Raw genomic sequence first — 20,133 nt, 5'->3', positions numbered from 1 at the left:
TTTTTAAAAAGTTTCATTCGCTATCGATAAGTCGATTTCGCACACTCGACAACTCTGGCTGCCAGTTGTTTATGTAATGTGAACAGCTGTGCGAGAAGCATACTGGAACCATGTTAAGTCAAACCCTCCGCCGATTCGCTGGAGTTTCCTCCCGAAATCTGACTCAACTGACGCCCACGACCAGCAGCCTGGGACAGATCCTGTCCAGAGCCACCATGTCACAGGAGGCGGGCCAGTATCCGCCCATCGAGTTCGCCATGCGCAAGGCATTGACCACGGAACTGAAGCCGGTGTTCCTGGAGGTCATCAACGAATCGCCCCAGCACAATGTGCCCAAGCGGTCGGAGTCCCACTTCCGGGTGTTCGTGGTCTCGGAAAAGTTCAACGATCTGACCCTCATCAAGGTGGATTTAAATAACTTTAGATTTCCTGGTTATTAACTAGTTTACTCTTCCTCCAGCGCCATCGACTGGTCAATGACACGGTGAAGAACGCCCTGAAGGCAGCCGGATTCGAGTTCATGCATGCCCTGTCCATCGAGGCCAAGACGCCCAAGCAGTGGGAGCCCGAACAGGAGCCGGAGAAGAGTCCGCCGTGCCTGGGTGGCCATGGCAAGTAAAGCCCAGACCAGAACTCAATACCATGTACAAAGGACCTACTTTACTACTCGCAAAACCAGCTTAAGCAAATACAACAAAATCACCAATGGAAAGGAGGGTGTGCTCGGGGGGAATGGGGTTGAATTAGGACGACGGCATGGCCTCCACCTGTCGCCGGGCGGACAGGATAACGTCGTTGATGCCCACTCCATCGTAGGCAGCTCCGCAGAGCGACAGTGGCAGCTTGTAAGTCTTGATGTAGTTCCGGATGCCTTCGACGCGTCGCTTGTGGCCCACCGTGTACTGCGGGATGCACTTGTGCAGCGTGTGCACGCGACTGAACTTGGGCTCCTCGCGGATCTGCAGGATCTTCTGGACGTGGCTGGTGGCCAAGTCGAGGATCTGCTTGGGACTGGGGCGATCACCGAACCACTGGTTAAACCAGTGGCCACCCATCATCACGGTGAGCACGGTATTGTCGCCCATTTCAAAGCAGCAGCTGTCGAAAATCACACCGAGAATGGGCAACTTCTCCACCGGCGGCACTAGCAGACCGAATCCGTCCTGCTTGAGCAGCTTTCCCTGAAACTGCATGTTCACCACCAGCACATCCACGTACGGAATGTCCAGCAGCTGGGCGCTCAGCGAGGGATGCTGCTGCTTCACCAGGGGCGCAAGTTTATGAGCGGGCAGCGAGCTGACCACATGCTCCACCGGCACATCGGCATCCCTGATGGTCATCCGGACGCCAGAGTCGCTGAATGTGAGATTGCGACACTCGTTGCTCAGCTGCACATTGACATCCCGCTCGCCCAGGTACTTTCGCATGGCCTTGGGCAGGTTCTCCAGTCCGCCTGGCAGTCCGTACATGGCCCACTTCTCCGCCTGCGCCTGGACATACAGCTTGGGCTGTCCCTGGGCAAAGAGGCCGCCGTCCTTTGAGTCCTTTGCCTTATCACGAAAGCGGGCTAAGAGTGCTCCCTTGAGTACCCCTCCGTACTTCTGCTCCTTCTCGAAGATGCCCTCCATCAGAAAGCGAACGCTTATTTCGCGGGCATTTCCGGCGCAAATGCCGCAAATCATGGGACTGATGGCGTAGTCGGCTATCTCCTTGCCGAACCGCCGCTCTGCGAAGCTGTAGATGCTCTCGTCCTCCAACTTGGCCTTCTTGCTCGCCGTGACCAGATCCCGGAAGATCGCCTTGTACAGCGGCTTGGTGAAGGGAGGCATCACGCCGAAGAGTCCTCTGGGACTGTTGGGCAGCATGCAGAGCTGTCCCTTGGCATATAGCATCCGGTTGCGGGCAGCCACATGACTACGTCGTATGGGCGTCACCTCCAGTTGCAGTTCCTCCACCAGCTCCAGGGTATTGGCTCCCTGCAGGCCAATCGGCCGGATGGTGCGTGGCCCGCTCTCGAAGATGAAGTTCCTGTCCTTGCGGTTCTCCGACCGCACCCACCCGCCCACTCGCGGCGAGGCCTCGTAGATGGTCAGCGGCTTCCCGAACCGCCGCAACAGGTAGTAACCGGCGGACAGGCCGCTCAGACCGCCGCCCAGCACAGCCGTCGTCATGGTGCTTCTGGTGTCTCCGGAATCCTGGAGAGGATTCAATCTAGTTTTGCTTTGGAGGCGGAGAAATCCTAGCCGGCTCGGATTGTTAAGACCAAAATAAAACCAGGTGACATAACTATCGGTGCCAGATTAGGCTATCGATACGCTTTCAATCGATGTTATTGGCGCTGAACAAGGTTTGAATTTCATGATGATGGTGCAGAAATCAGGGAAATCTATATTGAGGTAAGCGGAAAATGATTAAATGTAGTGGTATTTTATTATAACTTTAAAGAGAATTTTGTATTTACGTTATTATTAATAAATAACAGTACTAATTCTAAGAAAATAGAAGAGTGTTGAAAGTATAGTATAGTCAAAACCATAGTCCAATTTTTTGGCTACTTTACTTACAGTTTACTTATTATTTTTTGTATTATTTTTGTATTATTTATTCTTTTTTGTATTACTTTTTTTCTCCTTTGTAGGAAATTTAAAAATACAAATTCAAAATTAGAATAAACTATTTTTTTTAACCTAAACTTTTTAATTTATCCTATATTTCCTTTCCCGAAAGTAAGCAACGGATGCCCATCCCTTTGGATATTCCACATACGCCTCGTGTGCATCGCAGTGAAATTCACTTGCATTTTTCTACTTTGTAGCAAATTTACTAAATAGTATAAATTATTTAAATTAAAACAAACTATTTTTTTATACCCTTGTTTTAACCTAAATTATTTATTTTATCCTACTTTTCCTATCCCGAAAGTATGCAACGCATCCCCATCCCTTTAAATATTCCACATACGCCGCGTGTGCATCGCAGGGAAATTCACTTGCATAGACACACCAGCACCTTCACCATCGCAAACGCCATCAGCAACATCATCATCATCCCCGCCGCACTGGGTCATTCATAGTGAATGGGTTTTGGCGCCAGTTTATATGAATCGAACGGATGGTCCAGCCCGCACCAACCGCAGCACTCCGAAAAGCTCGCGAGGACTCGGGAGCTTGGGCCGTGCGGAACCACTTTGGGCCACCCAGTTGCAAGTCGTCGGAGTCCGCAGCGCGCAGAATTGTATACGCTGCTGACGAGAAAGGTTGGTTTTCTGCCGGAGCGCGTCGCGTCTGGTTTTCTGGGTGTGTGAGTGAGTGGACTGTGTGGAAAAGTGCCCATCGCATATATGTGTATATATTTGGATACACGGGAAACCCATACACACACCCATTGGGCAGTCGGAAAAGTGAAAAATTTTGCAAACAGCGCCTGCCAATTACGGGGAAAATTGAGCAAAAACGTCTGAAATCCAGGCAATTAACGTGGCCATTTGCGGAACGGCAATTGTGCAAAATTCGGTATCCGTTGAAAACGGGCTCAGTGAACGTGAAAATGTGCGACACACACACAAACAGGAAATTCAATTAATTAGTGACCGAGTGTTAGTGTGTGTGTGTGTGCCCCAAAATGGAAATTGTGATTGCAAAAAGTGGTGCATACTTTAGGGAGCTCGAAAGTGGGCTACGGAAAAGTTGATGGGAAACTCTAGATATTTTCCAATTTTCGTTTTTTTTTTGGTGCTGCTGCAGGTTTTCATTTAAAAGATACATTCGTTGAAGTCAACACACACGGACACACGGACACTAACACACACACATGCGCATACGGCACAGTTTTTCCTTCGCACAAAACGAGCACACCACAAGTTCCCCAAAAACGAAAGGACGAAAGGACCCGAGCCGATGATAAAGTCGATGTTCCAGGCCGGAGATACACTTGTATCGTTCGCCAGCCTTTGCTGTTGCTGTTGCTGTCATCGTCAATGTTATTTTTGTTGCTTCCTACTCGTCGTCGTGTCCTTCGTGTATCGCAGGATGCCTTGGTATATGTGTGTCAGTCAGTCGGTGGCCGAGTAACTTTGTGTGTGTGTGCGTGCGCCAGGATACGCAGATACCCAGATACCTACAAATGAAGCCACCAAATCCAGGCGAGTTCAATGCGCGGCCAGGACGAAGGACTAAGCTCTGTTTACATTGCCCCGTTCGGTGAAGGGGGAAAACCCATAGCCATTTCCCATTCCCACCCACCCACTGCCCACCCACATTTTCCGCTCGTTGGCGTGCCGTGGGAAATTGTGTCGCCTGCTTATTTATTATGAAAATGCAACTTTCATTTGACTCGGCATTTGTCCCGTTTCCATTGTTTGCAGGCGCATTAGGCAGCTTGTTAAGCGCACGAAAGTGTGTGTCCTGCGAGGTGCGAGTGTGTGTGTGTGTGCCACACGAAGGATAACTGAAAACTAGGGCAGTGTGTTTCCGTTTCAACGACATGCCGCAGGCAAAAGGACGAAGTCACTGGACAGCAAAGCCTCGCTAATCCGTCTAAAAAAGCAAATATTAAAAAAATTAGTTAAAATAAATAGTTAAAAAATCTATAAATGTTATTAAATTCAAAAGAAGTACAAAATATTTGAAATATTTTAAAACTACTTGGTTTTTGGTACCACATTGCGTATGCTTAACCAGAATGTGCGACGTTCGCAGACAAAGAAAAAGCTTTCTCCGCGACAATTTTCGGATTCCCTTCACTGCGCAGTCGCCAATCCGCCATCAGCCAAGTGAGAAAATGCCAGAGAGATTCTCTGAGAATTCCCAGAGAACTGAGAATTAAAAAACACCGAGAGCTGCTCATTTTGCTTTGAAGTTTGCTTCGCATCTTTATTTATTTATTTACTTGACAGTCTTGTTTTTCCGGCAAGTGGCGAAAAGATTGAACAAAGTCTAAAATAACATTAATTTTATAAGAGTTCCTCTACAGTTTTATGTGAAAACCAGCAGCAGTAGCAAAGAAATCAAAACTAAGGCAGGGACTTGTGCAAAATACATAAATATAAGTACCTAATAACTTTGACAAATGTCGGCGGTCGTAATAAAATTAAAAGGCAAATAATGCTGACAGCTTTACTAAAAAAATATAATTAATTACCGCGTTCGTCGCCGCGCCTTGCCAATTTAAATAATAATTAATTTATCGCTCAACTCCATAAATCTCTTGCAGCTTAACACACAAGGAAAAATTTCGTAGGCAAACAAAAAGAAAAATAAATCGTGAAGGAAACATGAGCAGTGTGACTAAGCGCAGTTTCTAATTTAACCAAATTCCAATTCAAATTCAAAGCGAACTATCGATCAAAATTGCAAAGAAACAAATAGGCAAACAAACAAACGCACAATGAAACTGATAAGTTAAGTGAAGCCGATAAGACCGTCGTTCTAAACCAAACCAAACACAATGAAACTGAGCTACGGATCCGAAATGCAGTTATGAAATAACCAGAGAAACCCATCGCATCAGCAAGTAAGGAAAATCAGCAAGCCAGACAATTTCCACGTGCAACATTGGCGAGCTGCAGCAACCACAAATCGTCTACACATTGATGTGCGATTTGAGCGTGTGAATGTTGGCAGCCCTGGAGCCCTGCCTCGGTGGTTTAGCCAGTACTAGGTGAGTACTCAAGGTCCTCCTTTGCTCAATGAACCCACCCACCCAACACGATTCCCCATTCGATTACACCACCACCACAACAACCAAACACCTTTCCCAAAAAGAAAGCGAATATGAAAACGGATAGCGAGGGGAAAGCAATCACAAGCGCCACTAGAACCACATCGAAATCCACAACGACCACAGCCAGCACATCAGCGAGGGGTCCGCCCGGAACGATCCATCAAAGATGGCCAGCCCATGGTGCCCAAATTGCCACGAACTGCCACCGTTCTATCCGCCCATCACGCCAAAGGTAAAGCCCTCGATGTCGTACGTGAATCCACAAATAAATACGCAACGCTTGTGAAAGACCATCAGATCGTAGAAATCAATCACGTTAGCGGTTCCACGAAGAGCTACTTATGTACTTTATAGAGCACTGGGGTTACCCTATCTGCAGCCCGTCAATCAATCAATCATCTAATATTTCCATTAATAGTTTTCATCGTACCAGTGCGATTCTTATCATCGTGTGCTGCATTCTGAACTCATTTAGCCATGATCTTAGTCACTTGTCCTTATCAATTTGCATTTGCATTAAAAAATCTCATTTTCAATGACCGCTTTTCAATGAATAAGCAAATAAGTTTGTTTTTAAAAACATTTGAGGGTTTCCTAAGGAATTGTTTATCTTGACAGGAAAAGTTATCAAAGTAGATAAAGAGAATGCTTAGCCAGCTTTATTTCTTAAGTAAAAGAACATTTCTTGTAAATTAATGTAAATAATTGTATATCTTGTATAGTAAACATTACCTTTTTCTTGCTGTTCAAATGCTTCTCCAGTAATTTTCCCTAGCCAAAAATAATACATTTTTTGCGAGTGTAATCTAATCTTAATTACATGATCCTGGATTTCTTCAAGCCCCACTACGCTCTTCATTTCGAATTCGTTTCGCTTCATTTAATAAATGGGATTTCCATCACTTTGGCCACCCATTCGCAATGGCTCGCGTGACCTTTAAGAATGTGGCACACAGAACAGCGAACATAGAACATTAAATGGAGAACACTGGACAACAAAAAACACAGCACAAAGCAACACTCACCAACCGACCAAGTGCAGCCTAAGCCCTTTGGCCTTGGCCAATGTCCAATGGGGGGAAATACAAAGTGTGGGGAAAAGCGGCCAGTGGCCGGCAATCAACGGACCCAATCAGCGGGCCAAGTGCTGGCCATAAATTGCTCAGAAAGTCGAAGGGTATTTGTCAGCTTCGTCAGTTGTCTCCGTCTTTGCGGCCCGCCTTTCGAGCGTTTCGTTTTGACGGACATGCGTCAAGATATAGCGCTGGTCAGGGGCTGGCCCACGCCCCCCGAAAATCGATAGTTCGCAATGTAAATTATTATCAGACGGCTGCCGTGTGACTTCATCCGTTCGATTGCCTTCTGGCCAAGGAGTGACAGCGAAATCGGACTGGCGGCATAATTTATATCGTTCGCTATCTTTTCCACCCGCATTCATAAGTCGCAGCTGACTCTTGGCCCAGTTGCTTTGGGCCAGTTAAGGCGATTCGACCGTAGAAAACATTCTCTATTTGGGCAAAAAAAAATTCAAATACCAGTGGTTATATTCCCAATGTTATAAATAAATTATTCATAGCCGACCACTGCATTTTCGCCTGAATCGATGGAACCGCTCGGAATTTAATCCAAGCACACAAAAAGGCAAGCCAAGTGTTTATGTGTTTATTCAAACGAAACTTGATAGCACTTCAAAATTCAATCCAATTTCGTTAAGAGTATTTACTTTTCCAAATTAACGCCCCAGTTTTGTAAACTTAATAAGGTTAAAAACACCAATATTTATGCACTTCTTAAGCCCTTCAAACTGAAAAAATATTAAAAAATTTAAAGCCAATAAAAATCCTTTAAGGATTGAAAACCTGTAATCGCATTCAATTAATAAATATCACGTATACGCAATGACAGCGCTTAAATTCAAGGTGAATGGTGCTTAAAAATAGTCATCAAAAATTTAATTGAATAACAATTTTGCTCTTCTTCTCTATTTATAATTGCGTAAATGCAATGAAGCGGAGGACCTAACCGCCCAAGCATCGCAAAAAAAAAGTAGAGAAAAAAACAGATACTGAAATAAAAACTATAAATAAAATGCACGCTGCTGGCTTATGATGAGGATGATGATGATGGGAGCATGCTAATGGCAATGCAGGGATGCGAGGGCTAAGGGATGATGAGCAATTATGGCCAGTGGAAATAGTGGCATGTGCAAACAAACTGGGCCAACTTGTTACCACGGCTGCCCCCGCAGGAAATAGCAAACAAAGCGCGTAAATTATGAAACGACAGCTAACTGGCGGCATGGCGTGACTGGTCCGAGTTAACTGTAGCAATAGCAGTAACGTTAACGTTCACGTTCACGTTAACCTGAGGCCCCTTCCTCAACCACCCACCAAATGGGTGCCCACCCATTCAACCCACCACCCACCTTTTGGGGACGAGTGTTGCCCGGGGACCGTGGGGTCACAAAAAGGAATGCAAAAAGTGTGTGTATAGGCGCAGAACACAAAACGAGAGACAAAACAAAACGAATAGAAGCGAACTCATAATTTATTTATTTATATTCAGCCTGCCGTTGTTCTTCTTGTTGTAACAATAATTCATTGTGGGCAACACACACACATGCAAAGCGTTCTATAATATGCTGCCTGCCCTTGCCAAGGGTTCTACCAAAATTTGCATAAGGCCAGTTTCCTCTAGAGTATGCTCAAATTAAAACTTCACTTTAAACTTGTACTTTTCTTTAGAAAAGAAAAAAAGAAATATTTATTTATTTATTTATTTATATAAAGCTAACTTACAGTTAAAACTATGAGCTAACTGGGGATTTTTAGAGCGCTAGCAACTAAGGCTTTCGGCTCGACTGAATATTTTATTAAGGGACAGTTTTCTTAGATAGTATGTGCTAAATTAGTTATACGGAGGAACGAGATGATTTTGTTGATGTTGACGTTAGTAGGGTTTGCAATGAAGTGAATGGGGTTTTCGGAGTTAAAGATATCTCTTCTGTGTTGGGATAGTGAGGGACAGCTGATTATTATGTGGTTTAGGCTAATTGTCGAGTTGTTGCAGAACGGGCACGTATTTGAAAGTGACCTATCTATGTAGTGAGCATTTGTGAGCTTGGTGTGTCCTAACCTGAGTCGGTTAATGAGGATTTGAGCTTTCCTAGATTGGTTGGGGGATATGTTAACGATGGTTTGAGGGGAAGAATGAAGAATTTTTTTGTACCAAGGGGAAACGTTGTTTAGTATGTCCGATAGTTTAGATTTGTTGTGGTTTTTTAGGAAGTGAGAGATGTCGTTGGAGTTGTTGTTTGGGGTGTAGATGAGCGGAAATTGTTGGGCCTCTTTAGCTGTATTATCAGCATTCTCATTACCTACTATGCCGATGTGGCTGGGGATCCAAATTAGTATGATTTTTGGGAAGTGGTTTATGATAAGGTTTCTTATAGATGAGGGATAATAGGAGTGGTTGTTGGAGTTAATGATTGACTTTAGAGCAGAGAGGGAGTCAGAACAGATAGCATGTTTGCCTGGGGTTTTCAATGCAAGTTTTACGGCTTCGTGGATGGCTATAAGTTCACTTGAGAGAACGGATGAATAGTGGGGAAGGAGTCCAGCTTTGATGGGATAGGTTTCTTTGGTTACACTGTAACTAATTATACCATTGGCCATAGAGCCGTCGGTGTAGAATATGTTGTGAAAGGGGATGGTGTTTTTTAAGGACTCGAAAAGTTGTTTATAGATTGAGGGGGGCGTGTTTGCTTTATTATAGTTGGATAGTGTTGTGTTGGTGGCTTTATTTATAATTTCCATGTCGTACTTTTTGTTATGATAGTTTTTAATTGGACTGAAGGGAAGGTGAAGTTCCTTACATATGTTAATTATTCGGTCTATTGTGCTAGGGTATTTAAATTTCTTTTTTGAGGTTTTAGTCAGGGTTTTAAGGGGGGTGTCAAATGAGTGTATGAGTTTCTTCGATAGTTTGCCTGTTAGGAGATTTATACGGTGGTCGAAAGAGCCTATATTGGCTTCTACTAGCAAGTTGCTCGTTGGAGTAGTCCTGAAAGCACCTAGTGCTGCTCTGATTGCGCAGTGTATTGTTGTTTTTAATTTGTTTATAAGGTGGGTAGGGGCGTTCCCGTATATGGGAAGGCAGTAGTCCAGTTTGGAGATGAGGATGGATTTAGTTATTTGGATAAGCGTGGATGTGTTGGTGTTGTGTTTGGGACTGGAAAGGTGTTTGATAATGTTTAAGGGCTTGCTGAGTTTGGTTTTTAATTTATTTATGTGGGTTGTCCAATTGTATCTATTGTTTAGAGTGAGGCCAAGAATTGTGGTATTGTTGGAATCCGGAATGTTAATGGAGCCGGTTCGAATTTTTGATTTGCAATTGTGTTTGCGGCAGATATGAAGACTTTGACATTTATCAACCGATAAGGAGGCTCCTGAGTAGGAGCACCAGTTTTTAATTGCCTGGAAGAGGGAAGTGAGAACTACGGTGGGATTTTTCGTTCTTTTGTGTTGGATGATAAGGTGGAAATCGTCGGCGTAAGCCGTGAATTGGATTTGCCTCGGGCGGGCGATAATATTTGTTAGGGAGTTGTAAGATATTAGAAATAGAATGACTGAGATGGGAGAACCTTGTGGGATGCCGTTGCTGAGAGGAAAACTGTTGGACATATTTCGACCGTTTTTGACAATAATTTTCCGGTTTGTCATGAAATTAGCTACGTATTTGATGATTCGGGGGCCTAGCTTCCATTCTTGAAGTTGTTGGATGATAGTGTGGATACCAATTTTGTCGAACGCCTTGGAAAAGTCCAGGGAAACAATCGATAGGTGGCGTTTTAAGGAAAGGGATCTTGTTGCTAGGTGGTCTACGTATAGTAGACTGTCTAGAACAGATTTTCCTCTTTTAAACCCAAACTGGTTGTTGTGAATGAGTTTGTTAGTGATAACAAACCACCACAACCTTTTAGCAATGATTTTGTCTAAGACTTTAGCAAGACATGGGTTTAGGGAAATTGGTCTATATGAATTTGGTTCGATTTGTGGTTTTTGTGGCTTGAGGATGGGAAGTATGAGGCTGACTTTGTAGGCTTGAGGGATGTGGGAATCTAGAATATAGTTAAAATGGTTAAGAATTCTGATTTTAAAGGAGGGAGGCGCATTCTGGATCATGGAATAGGATATCCGGTCCATGCCAGGTGTGGAGCCTTTTAGGGAGTTGAGTGCGGATAGAAATTCTATAAAGGAAATGTTGCCTTCTATTTGAGTGGCTGAATCACAAGGTTCGTGATAAATATAATTGTTTGTGAGGTTTTTGTTCGTTCTAAATGTGTCGGAGAAGTTTGAGTCATCAGCTTCTTTTGACCATAGGTCGCCGAAGGTGTTGGCTATTTCTGAGGGACATGTAGAAGTGGTTTGCGTTAGGGGGCTATGTATGGCATGGATATGTTTAGAAGGGTAGAGGCCGCATAATCGTTTAATGTTGGCCCACATTTTCGATGGGTCAGAGTTAGGGTTAATTTCAGAAGTGAAGTTGTATAATGATGTTTTTTTAGCTTCTTTAATAGCTCTTCTAAATTTTGCGTTTGCTTTTTTGAATTCTAGCATGTTTATCGTATTTATGTTCCTTTTAAGAAGTTTAAATTTATTGTTTTTTGTATTTTTTAGCTTTGTAAGTTCCTGATTCCACCAGGGAACAGTGTGTTTGAGGGAAAAGGTTGTGTTTTGTGGAATAGCTATGTGAGCAGATTGTATAAGTGTTTTTTTAATAAGTGCGGCTTCTTTATTAACGTTGCTGTTGCAAGGTTGTGTAGAGGAACATAGTTGCGTAATGGTGTTTGCATATAGAGTCCAGTCTGCTTTGTTCAGGTTAAAGGATGGTTTGGCGACAAAGGATGGAGAGGAAGTGTTTGGGAACATAGTTATAAGGATGGGAAAATGATCGCTTCCGTGAAGATCATCGATCACTTTCCACGTTATTTCAGGCGCTATGTCGGCAGTGGCAAGAGAGAGGTCTATGTGTGTAAATGTGTTGTGTGTGGAATAGTGTGTTGGAGATTTGTCGTTAAGGAGTATGTAGTCTGAACGGTCTATAAATTTGGCAACAATGTTGCCTCTAGAGTTGGCTCTGGGGGAACCCCAATATGGGTGCCAGCTGTTGAAGTCACCTAGGACTATAGTGGGTAGGTTTGTAGGAGAAAAGACGTTTAGTAAGTTGTTTGAGCGAAATTGTTTGTTGGGAGAGATGTATGTGGAAATTAGTGTAAATTTAGTTTTGGAATCTATCTGAATGGCGATAGCTTCAAACTCTGGGGTCAGTTGGTGTTGGGTGTGAGAGATAGAATTATGCACCAGAAGCGCTGTGCCACCGAATGCATTAGTGTTTTGGCTGCAGAAAAGAGAAAAGTTTACAGGGGTAGGTAGAGATTCTGTGAGAGATATATGGGTTTCTTGTAGGGCAATTATATGTGGGTTAAATTGTTTGAGGAGTATTTGAAGTTCTTGGTAGTTATTCTTGTATCCTTTTATGTTCCATTGAATTATTTTTAGCATTAATCTAGATTAGTAAGGGTGATTGGTGTTTAATTAATTTCCATATCGCATGAGTCGCTAGAAGCATTCTCAGGCGTAGTTGGGTTTTTTTTGGTTTTTTTTGTGGTGGCTTTGGCTGCTGCCTTGAGGTTTGCGATCGTGCGTTTGGATGTGGTAAGCGGTAGGATTTGTACAGAGCTGGGGGTTGGTTTAGGGGGTTGGGTTGGTTTTAGATTATCTAAGTTACTATGTGTGGTTGTGAGGTCTGCATAAGATGTTGGCGTAGTCCTGGATCTAGTTAGTCGTTGTTGAGTAAGATCGGGTCCTTTGAGATGTTGAGGTCCAGAGTTTTGTTGTGTTGTATGGTTTGTGAGCGTTGTATGGTTTGTGAGCGTAGTTGGTTGTTGCTGGGTAGTTTTAGTTATTGATGCGTATGAGTGTGGTGTGGTGGCGGTGTTACGGGATCGTAGGATAGAGAGAGCAGTTTTATTGTCGCATTTTTTTGTAGTTTTAATTGCTGTGAGTTCCTGTTGTGTTCTAAATATGGGGCATCTACGGTTAACAGAGTTGTGTGGTTCGGCGGTTTGGTCCTCTTTGCAGTTTACGCAATGTGCTGGTCTTGTGCATTTGTCGTTAGTGTTTGGGTCTAAGTGATATTCTTCACCGCAGTTGTAACAAAGTTTGTTGTTTCTGCATGCATTGCTGATGTGGTTATACTTAAAGCACTTATTGCATCTGAGGGGTAAGGGAATGTATTCCCTAACATTTGTTTTCTGGTAACCGATCATAATATATTCCGGGAGAGTAAGAGTGTTAAAGGTGAGAATTACGAGGCCGGTTTCTGTGAGAATACCGTTTTGTCTCCTAAGTATTTTCTTAACATCGTGGACTCGCTGAGAAGCTAGTTCTCTTTTTATTATGTCAACGTCGATACCTCTAATGTCATTACTGTATATGACTCCCTTGGAAAAATTAAGAGAGTTGTGGATTTGTACGTTTACGGCTATATCGGCAAAAGCTTTGAGTTGGAGTAGTCTCTTTGCTTGAATGTTTGTTTTTGTTTTAATTAATAGGGTTCCGTTTCTGAGTTTTTTACATTCATCAACTTCACCACTGCAGGTAAAATCAATTTGCTTCTTGATCAAGAATGGTGAGATGTTGCTTAGATCGAGATTTTGATCTGATCTAGCTATGGTCATGTATTTAGGGCCGATAGTTTCTAAGAGTTCCAAGTTATTGCTATGGCTAGGAGGTGGACCCCGGTCGGGTGGGTCTCCCATCATGCTACGTATGGCGCGTAGGTTATGTTTGGCACTTGCACTTCTTGCACTTGCAGTTACCGTTGGGTTTACGAATTGTTGTTGTGGCTTGTAAGATAAGCTTTGGATTTGAGACGATGATAGAAAGGCACGACTGATCTCTATGAGAGTGAGTTTGCGACTCAAAAAAAGAAATATAAAAATTCGTAATTTAACAAAAATTATAATATTCTCAGCCTAGAAGCTATACCTAAAAAATTGGTTGAAGGCCATTTGCAATTGCTTCAAAGCCAGAATATAAATAAATATAAACTAGATATCTACAAATTTAAATTATTGAAAATAATAATTAATAAATATTTATCACTGCAAGAATTTGTATTTGACAATTAAGTTTGGAATAATATTATTATAATATTTTTGTAAAAACCGTTTTGCAGAACTAAAATCATGAAATGCTTTCAATTTTAAAATTATAAAAACGAAAATTCCATTTAAGGATTACGAATTTGGAAAGCACTATCCAAGGCCCTTAATCTTAATCCTTATCCCTTATCCTTATCCCAACATTCATATTCACCCTCTAGTTAGGGTATATCCTCTTTATACCAATACCCAATTGAATTCGCCTTGTCTTCGGGTGGCTTTTTAATTAAATTCAAGTTTGTCGCCCGTCCTGACACTTTTCGCGGTCAGCCGTAGAGCCGCAGTCCGCCGGAGAGCGAGTGAGATGGCCGGAGAGTGGGTGAGCCATGCAGAGAGAGAGGGAGAGAGAGTTCTGGGGCCCCCAGGAGATATACATAGATAGAATAGAAGCGGGCTCTTCGTAATCGTTGGAACCGTCCCGATGGCGGGGCAATTGGAAAACAGCTCGTTCAGTTGGTGGACGCCAGTTGTGCGGTTCGCTCGGTGCCTTGCCTCCTTTTTATTCAGCTCTACTCGACTCGACTAAATTCGATTCTATTCGCGTGCGTGCCGCGTCGTGTGTGACATCCGCCATATATATAGTAATATATTCACCTTCCAAATATATATATAACAGTACCCCATCCCCACCCCCAAATCCGTACAAATTGCAAATTCACATGCGTATGTGCAGTGATTCACCGAGTGAGTGCGTTGGCCTCTGGCTGAGAGTTGTGTCCCATAAATCCCACAAAGTGAATGCGGGCCATAATAGCCCGAAAAGTGGGTAGATCGGGTAGATATATATGCGACATACGGCTCTACGGATCTGAGAAGAGCAGTACGGACGGCCTTTGCCCAGTGTTATGAGCACTTTTGTCGCCGCTCGTGTCGCTGTGCGTGTGTCGGAGGAGATCACTTTAAAAATAACAGATTTGTTTGATGCTATTTATAAAAGGCGGGCCAAGTTTTCGTTCCGTTTCGCATTGTGAGGCTTTTGGCGTTCAGCTTTCGGCTCTCGGTTTGTCAGGTTTTCTCCCAGAGTCTTCTATCCTCTGGTACTCGCCTGCACTTGAACGCCATCCGAATATCGCGCGGCAATATTAATTCAACAGCGTTTGTGTGCCATTGCCGCAATGTAAACAGCCAAAATGGCAAGCGGTTTGATCGGCACCAATTTCACCACCACATTGACAAATGTAAGGAGGATTGCACATAGAATACACCATATACCCATGTACCCTTAAAAAAATATATAAAATAATACAGAATATATAAAATGCAAAGAAAATTAAATTAAATGTATTCACATTAAATTAACAATAATGGAAAACTTTAAGAACAGTTATCTAAGATGCATAAATCGGACTAGTAAAAATCGAGTACTTCTCAAAGAAAAATTTTTTTTAAGGATAAAAATATTTAAATTAATTGTTTGATACTTTTTTCTTTTTACACCATATAAAATATGTAATTGAATACACACGATTATAATTTAGAATATACTTCCAGGAACTGCATATATTTAATTACACAATAATGTAAATGTCAGCATTTTCGGCTTTCTTTTTCGTGTGTACAAATATAAACTTTGGTCGGCTAAACAAACTAGAGACATTTATTTATGAACTCATTTCATTTCGCGCACCCTTGGCCAGGCACATTTTGTTTACATTTGCCAGCGTCGCCAAGTTGAGAAATATATATATATATTTATATTCTATATGTTCCATAGAATTGCGCCCGAGTGCTTCCATATAGAAAGCATTTCGTTGATTCTAAATGTCAAGTGTATGACGTAAACAATGTTTCCGCCAGTTATCGTATTGATTTATGCTAAATTTAGTTAGCTAATTGCCAGCCATCGGAGCCTAATTGTTTCCCATTTTATTATCGCCTTTTGCAGGGGATGTCGGGGTGTGATCAAAGCACTGTCGAATCATTGGCCGACGATCCAACAGATTCACCATTCGATGCCGATGATTGTCTCAAGGTGCGCAAGTACTGGTGCTTTCTGCTGTCCAGCATCTTTACATTCCTTGCTGGCCTGCTCGTGGTGCTACTATGGCGAGCCTTCGCCTTCGTCTGCTGCCGCAAGGAGCCGGACCTGGGGCCCAACGACCCCAAGCAGAAGGAGCAGAAGGCCTCCCGCAACAAACAGGAGTTCGAGGGCACCTTTATGACAGAAGCAAAAGACTGGGCTGGAGAGCTTATCTCGGGTCAAACAACAACTGGTCGAATTTTGGTGAGTATTCCTCGGACCTGGGAACTTATAGCTCGTAGCTCGGACAGCGCCCATTTATCATTTATGAATTCCTTTTGTTTGGGTCGAGAATTCCGTTTCTTTGGCCGGGCATATGCTCGTATTGCTGCACTGGGAATAAAAGTGTTGCAGTCTTAAAATTTAGATAAAAATCTAAAGAAAATAGTTGTTAACACAATTCAGAAAAATAATAGTTTTGATAATTTTAGCTAAATATTTTTTGTATTATAATATTGTATTATAGAAAAAGTTAGTCTTTTTTTACGGGCTATAAGGGCATTTTTAAATCGATTTGTTATTCCGAAAAACTTAGTAAACAAGTCAATCTCACTTTAAATTAATTAGTAATTTCTTCGAGTGCCATCTCTTGGCCTGCCAAGCCCACTGAATTATTCAGAGATCAAGTGGATATATGGTTTCCCATAGCAAAACAACGTTGACGTGTCCTTGTCCATGGACATCCATGCAGCTGGCGAAAGTGCCATCGCCTTGCATTTGGAAGAGTTTCGGGCCACATTCGCCCCCATCGGCTGCCATTTGCGTGTATAATTTGTTTGCGATTGCTGAATTCGGGGTAGCCATTTCGTGTCAACAGCGGAAGCAGCAAAGTAAATGTGCCATTTCCATGTACAATAAATACATGAGCACAAATTGACCTGGCGGTTGGGATTGGGGGGGTCTTTTCAATTACACATTTCGGCTGCGTAGAAATTAACTTCAATGGTTCCGTGGTTTCCCCCTCTCTCGCCAACGAACGATTGAAATCGGTTGTTTGTCCAAATATTACGCATACGTCATGGCGTACCGCCCATCCATTAACTTGCCTTAGTTAATTACTCAAGCAGGCTCTGGGGCCATTTAGTGGGTCTTATTGGGGTATTGTGGTAAATGCCTTCGATAAATAGCTCTTGATTTGAAGTTGCCGACACTTTGAGTGCGAGCTTATCAGCTGAATATTTGCATTTGTCTGTTGGGAATGCTAGGGGATATTGCGATATCATGTTAAAGTGAAACCTCCATTGATACAAAGAGAAAATCGATTTGAGTGCTGACTTTAAAATATTAAATTAAAATAAAATTCTATCTTAATTGTGAACCTTTCAAGCTACAAGTTACTTATTATTTATTGATTTATGCTGTTAGATTTTAAAATATAGAATCTACCAAGAGAAATACCTCTAAAGATCCCTTACAACTTCCTACTTATTCAGCACTTCTTGTTATATAATTTCTTGGAACAAATTTTCCTCTGTGCGATTATCTTGGTAACAATTAAAGTTTGATTGCCTGTTTGTAAGCCTTCGGGCGAATAGCAATCTTTGGCAGTCAAGGCCACCGCCTGTCCCGCAGAGTGACAAGCTCTGGCCGATTGCAAGGGGTCAAATGTGGAAGGACCATCCATATCCTTAGACCACGCACATCCACAATCCTCTCATGGCAGTTCAATGCTGCTGCCTCCTCTTGTCAGCTGGCACACAATTGCACAGCGGTGGAGAACGACGATTGCCATGTACCATGTACCATTTACCATCTTGCTCACATGTAGAATCCACCGCCCCCTTACAATCTTACCGCCCTCGATTTTCCCATTTTCCGACCGCCCGCTGAGTGGTTCGCTCCCTGTGTGTCTGGCACATTTATCGATAGTTTCGCCGTCTTCCTGCGGCAGAGGGACTTTCAGCTAATAACGGGAAACGGGCCCCAAGTAATGATGTATGTATGCATATGCTTTCGGGTGGCATTCAGTGGAGCTAGGGACCACAACAAATAACAGTAAATAATATGGCAAATGCCAGGATAGGAGGCGCTTAAAAGGGAAATGCTACCAGTAGGAAAATCGATGAAACAGCGCGCACATTTCCACTTTCACCCGGATTGGAGTGGGCGGAGTAGGGGGAGTGGGGTGTTGTGGGTGGCAGATTGTGAATGTTTATTACCCGGCCTATTGGCCATACATACATCTGTAGTTGTGTGCCAGGCTTTGGCAGCCAATTGGCTTCGCTGTTTGGCAGACAGCGTCGAATTTCCTTTCCCTTCGTTTTCCTTTGTATTGGACTGCAGCTGTTTTCGGAAAGGTCCTTTCCTCCATTTCGTGTGGCGCCCTTTTTCGTGTGTTGTTTATCCTCGTCGTTGGGCGTTGTTATTGTGGCTGGCAAAATGAATGGCTTGCCATTTGGATATTACACAATTCGTGCCTGCTGTTTCTCCCTGTCTTTTTTTGGCTTTTTTGTGGAGAACTTTCTCCCAAACGTTCTGGTTTATTATATGATTTTTTCTTAACTATTTATTGAACTTTCCGTTCAACTCTAATCGGATTGAAGCCCTGCTGCAGGCGCTAATTGGCTTTGGAATCCACGGTGCGACTTCAATGCGGAAGTCGGCTGCAAGAGCTTAAATCCCAGCATTTTTCTCCCCAACGCCCACATCCGATTGCACTTGGTCACGCCATAGATGTGAGTGCTGGAAAAGCTAAATAAAAACCACAAGACGAGAAAGTATTAAATTTTAAAGTGCTGCACGCAAACAAAATTAGTGAAATTTAAATCTGTTTTTTTAACCTAATTATAAGCAAAAAGTTACCCGGGTATCCGATTTCTTTTCCTGATGTTTTTTTTAATCAACTAACTGGGGAATCTATTATATAAAGTTGCAATAAATATCTACAAAAATATCATGAACGAATTTGCTTCTCAATAGCCCATCTGTCATCTGTAGAGATTATTTTTCCCCGTGCAGTTGGGGCCATTAAACTGGCGGCTGTTGGTTGGCTCTCAAATTGATTGCTGTATTCGCAGCGTTATGGCCAGAACAAATCGCATTGGAGCTGTTCGCAGAAGGGGCGAGCAAATCGAATTGAAAATGTTATGAGTGGGACACGTGTTTTCCCGCTTCGTGACCCAGATTCCAAGTTCGCGCTGATGCAATTTGATGGCGGGCAGGGCTTAAGTGCTTTTCTCTTTCATTTTTTTTTAGTTCGAGGAGAACTCAGAGCTCGGCTGCTGCTTCTCCGGAGTGATTGACCCAGTTTTCACGCATAACAAGTTCATCGGGTCGGAGTGGGTGGGGTGGTTTCTGGGGTTTCTGTGTGAAAGTGAAGACGTCAGAGGAGAAGTTGTCACCATATTGGAACCTGCATTTATTACCTTCTGTCCATGACGTCAGATGTCGAGGGTGAAAGGGCTTTCTGGGCGTTCATTAGGTTTCCGTTTCGGCTTCTTGGGGATCAAAGCGCCTAATGAAAATGTCAGTCGCCTGACACCACATGACGTATACGCAATCCCAGAGACGCAGGAAACTCTGTGCTATTTACTTGGAAATTCTTGTCTGGTCTCTGATATTAGCAAAGTTTTTTGTGCTGCCAAAAACTTTATTGCGCAACTAACAACTTTCTAAGGAGACTATTTGCTAGTTTGTGTGTTTCGGTGTGTGTGTGTAATTTGCATGCCAAGAAAAAAGCCGCAGAGCAAGAATAATGAGTAATTCAGCCCGGGCCAAGACATTTCAATTTATGGCCCTAAGTAAATAGCTTGCGTGCCAACCCATGCCAAATTTAGTTTTTCTCGTCCTCTTCGGGGGCTCTTCGCTTTCGATTATCCACGTAATTACGAAACGATAGTACCAACAATTACAATTACATTGGCATTAAGTACGGAAACAGAACCAGAGAACCAGACATACCAGATATAATATACGTAAAGTGCAGCCGGCTGAAGTTGAACTACCTCGATTGGCCCAAAAAAAGACTTGTTTTTGGCAAACAGCCCTGACATTTAACCAGATCCTCCTCCCTCGGATGCACTTGCTCCGAAATTACCTTGTAAAACTTTCATGACTGCCGCAGATTTATCAACGGGGTGCCCCCGACTAATTGCCCCAGCAGCCGTGCACTTTCGCCATGAATCAAATGATCCGTGAGAACCGGAGTCCGTGGCCTGTGCCAAAG

General features: G+C 43.1%; 3 protein-coding genes and 1 long non-coding RNA gene across 42 annotated transcripts in view; 2 read left to right on the top strand and 2 right to left on the bottom strand.

The window, feature by feature from the left end:
- Nucleotides 1-68: 68 nt before the first annotated feature.
- Nucleotides 69-712, top strand: LOC108058734 (bolA-like protein DDB_G0274169). Its single transcript, XM_017143667.3, has 2 exons — nt 69-404; nt 461-712. The coding sequence occupies exons 1-2, from the start codon at nt 111-113 to the stop codon at nt 617-619; spliced, it is 453 nt and encodes a 150-aa protein (XP_016999156.2). The 5' UTR covers nt 69-110; the 3' UTR covers nt 620-712.
- On the bottom strand, nt 646-2,269 carry Ppox (protoporphyrinogen oxidase). The gene has a single exon (XM_017143666.3). It carries the CDS (start codon nt 2,169-2,171, stop codon nt 744-746), a length of 1,428 nt encoding a protein of 475 aa, XP_016999155.2. The 5' UTR covers nt 2,172-2,269; the 3' UTR covers nt 646-743.
- Nucleotides 2,270-3,237: 968 nt separating this feature from the next.
- slo (calcium-activated potassium channel slo) overlaps nt 3,238-20,133 on the top strand; it is a 51,962-nt gene continuing 35,066 nt past the window's right edge. For 15 of the 38 annotated variants that reach the window (XM_017143400.3, XM_017143374.3, XM_017143399.3 and 12 more), the window contains exons 1-2: nt 14,573-15,126; nt 15,834-16,172. In XM_017143400.3, the coding sequence (XP_016998889.1) occupies nt 15,079-15,126; nt 15,834-16,172 (387 nt within the window). In that variant the 5' untranslated portion in view covers nt 14,573-15,078. Of the gene's footprint in view, nt 3,257-5,211; nt 5,659-5,762; nt 5,954-14,572; nt 15,127-15,833; nt 16,173-20,133 lie in introns of those variants that run through there. The other 23 variants (XM_017143377.3, XM_070216767.1, XM_070216766.1 and 20 more) reach the window with 3 other exon arrangements.
- LOC138913353 (uncharacterized) lies at nt 17,448-19,591 on the bottom strand. Of its 2 annotated transcripts, XR_011419036.1 has the most exons (3): nt 19,334-19,589; nt 18,771-19,271; nt 17,448-18,659 (listed from the first exon to the last, which is right to left on the bottom strand). It is a non-coding gene; the product is annotated as an uncharacterized lncRNA (long non-coding RNA). The 2 variants fall into 2 exon arrangements; XR_011419035.1 differs by having other exon boundaries at nt 17,448-19,271; nt 19,334-19,591.

The sequence above is a fragment of the Drosophila takahashii genome, chromosome 3R (genome assembly GCF_030179915.1).
Source record: "Drosophila takahashii strain IR98-3 E-12201 chromosome 3R, DtakHiC1v2, whole genome shotgun sequence".
NCBI classification, from domain to species: Eukaryota; Metazoa; Arthropoda; class Insecta; order Diptera; family Drosophilidae; genus Drosophila; species Drosophila takahashii.
The sequence above is the reverse complement of the archived record's forward strand: the minus strand, read 5'-3'. Positions and strand labels throughout refer to the sequence as shown.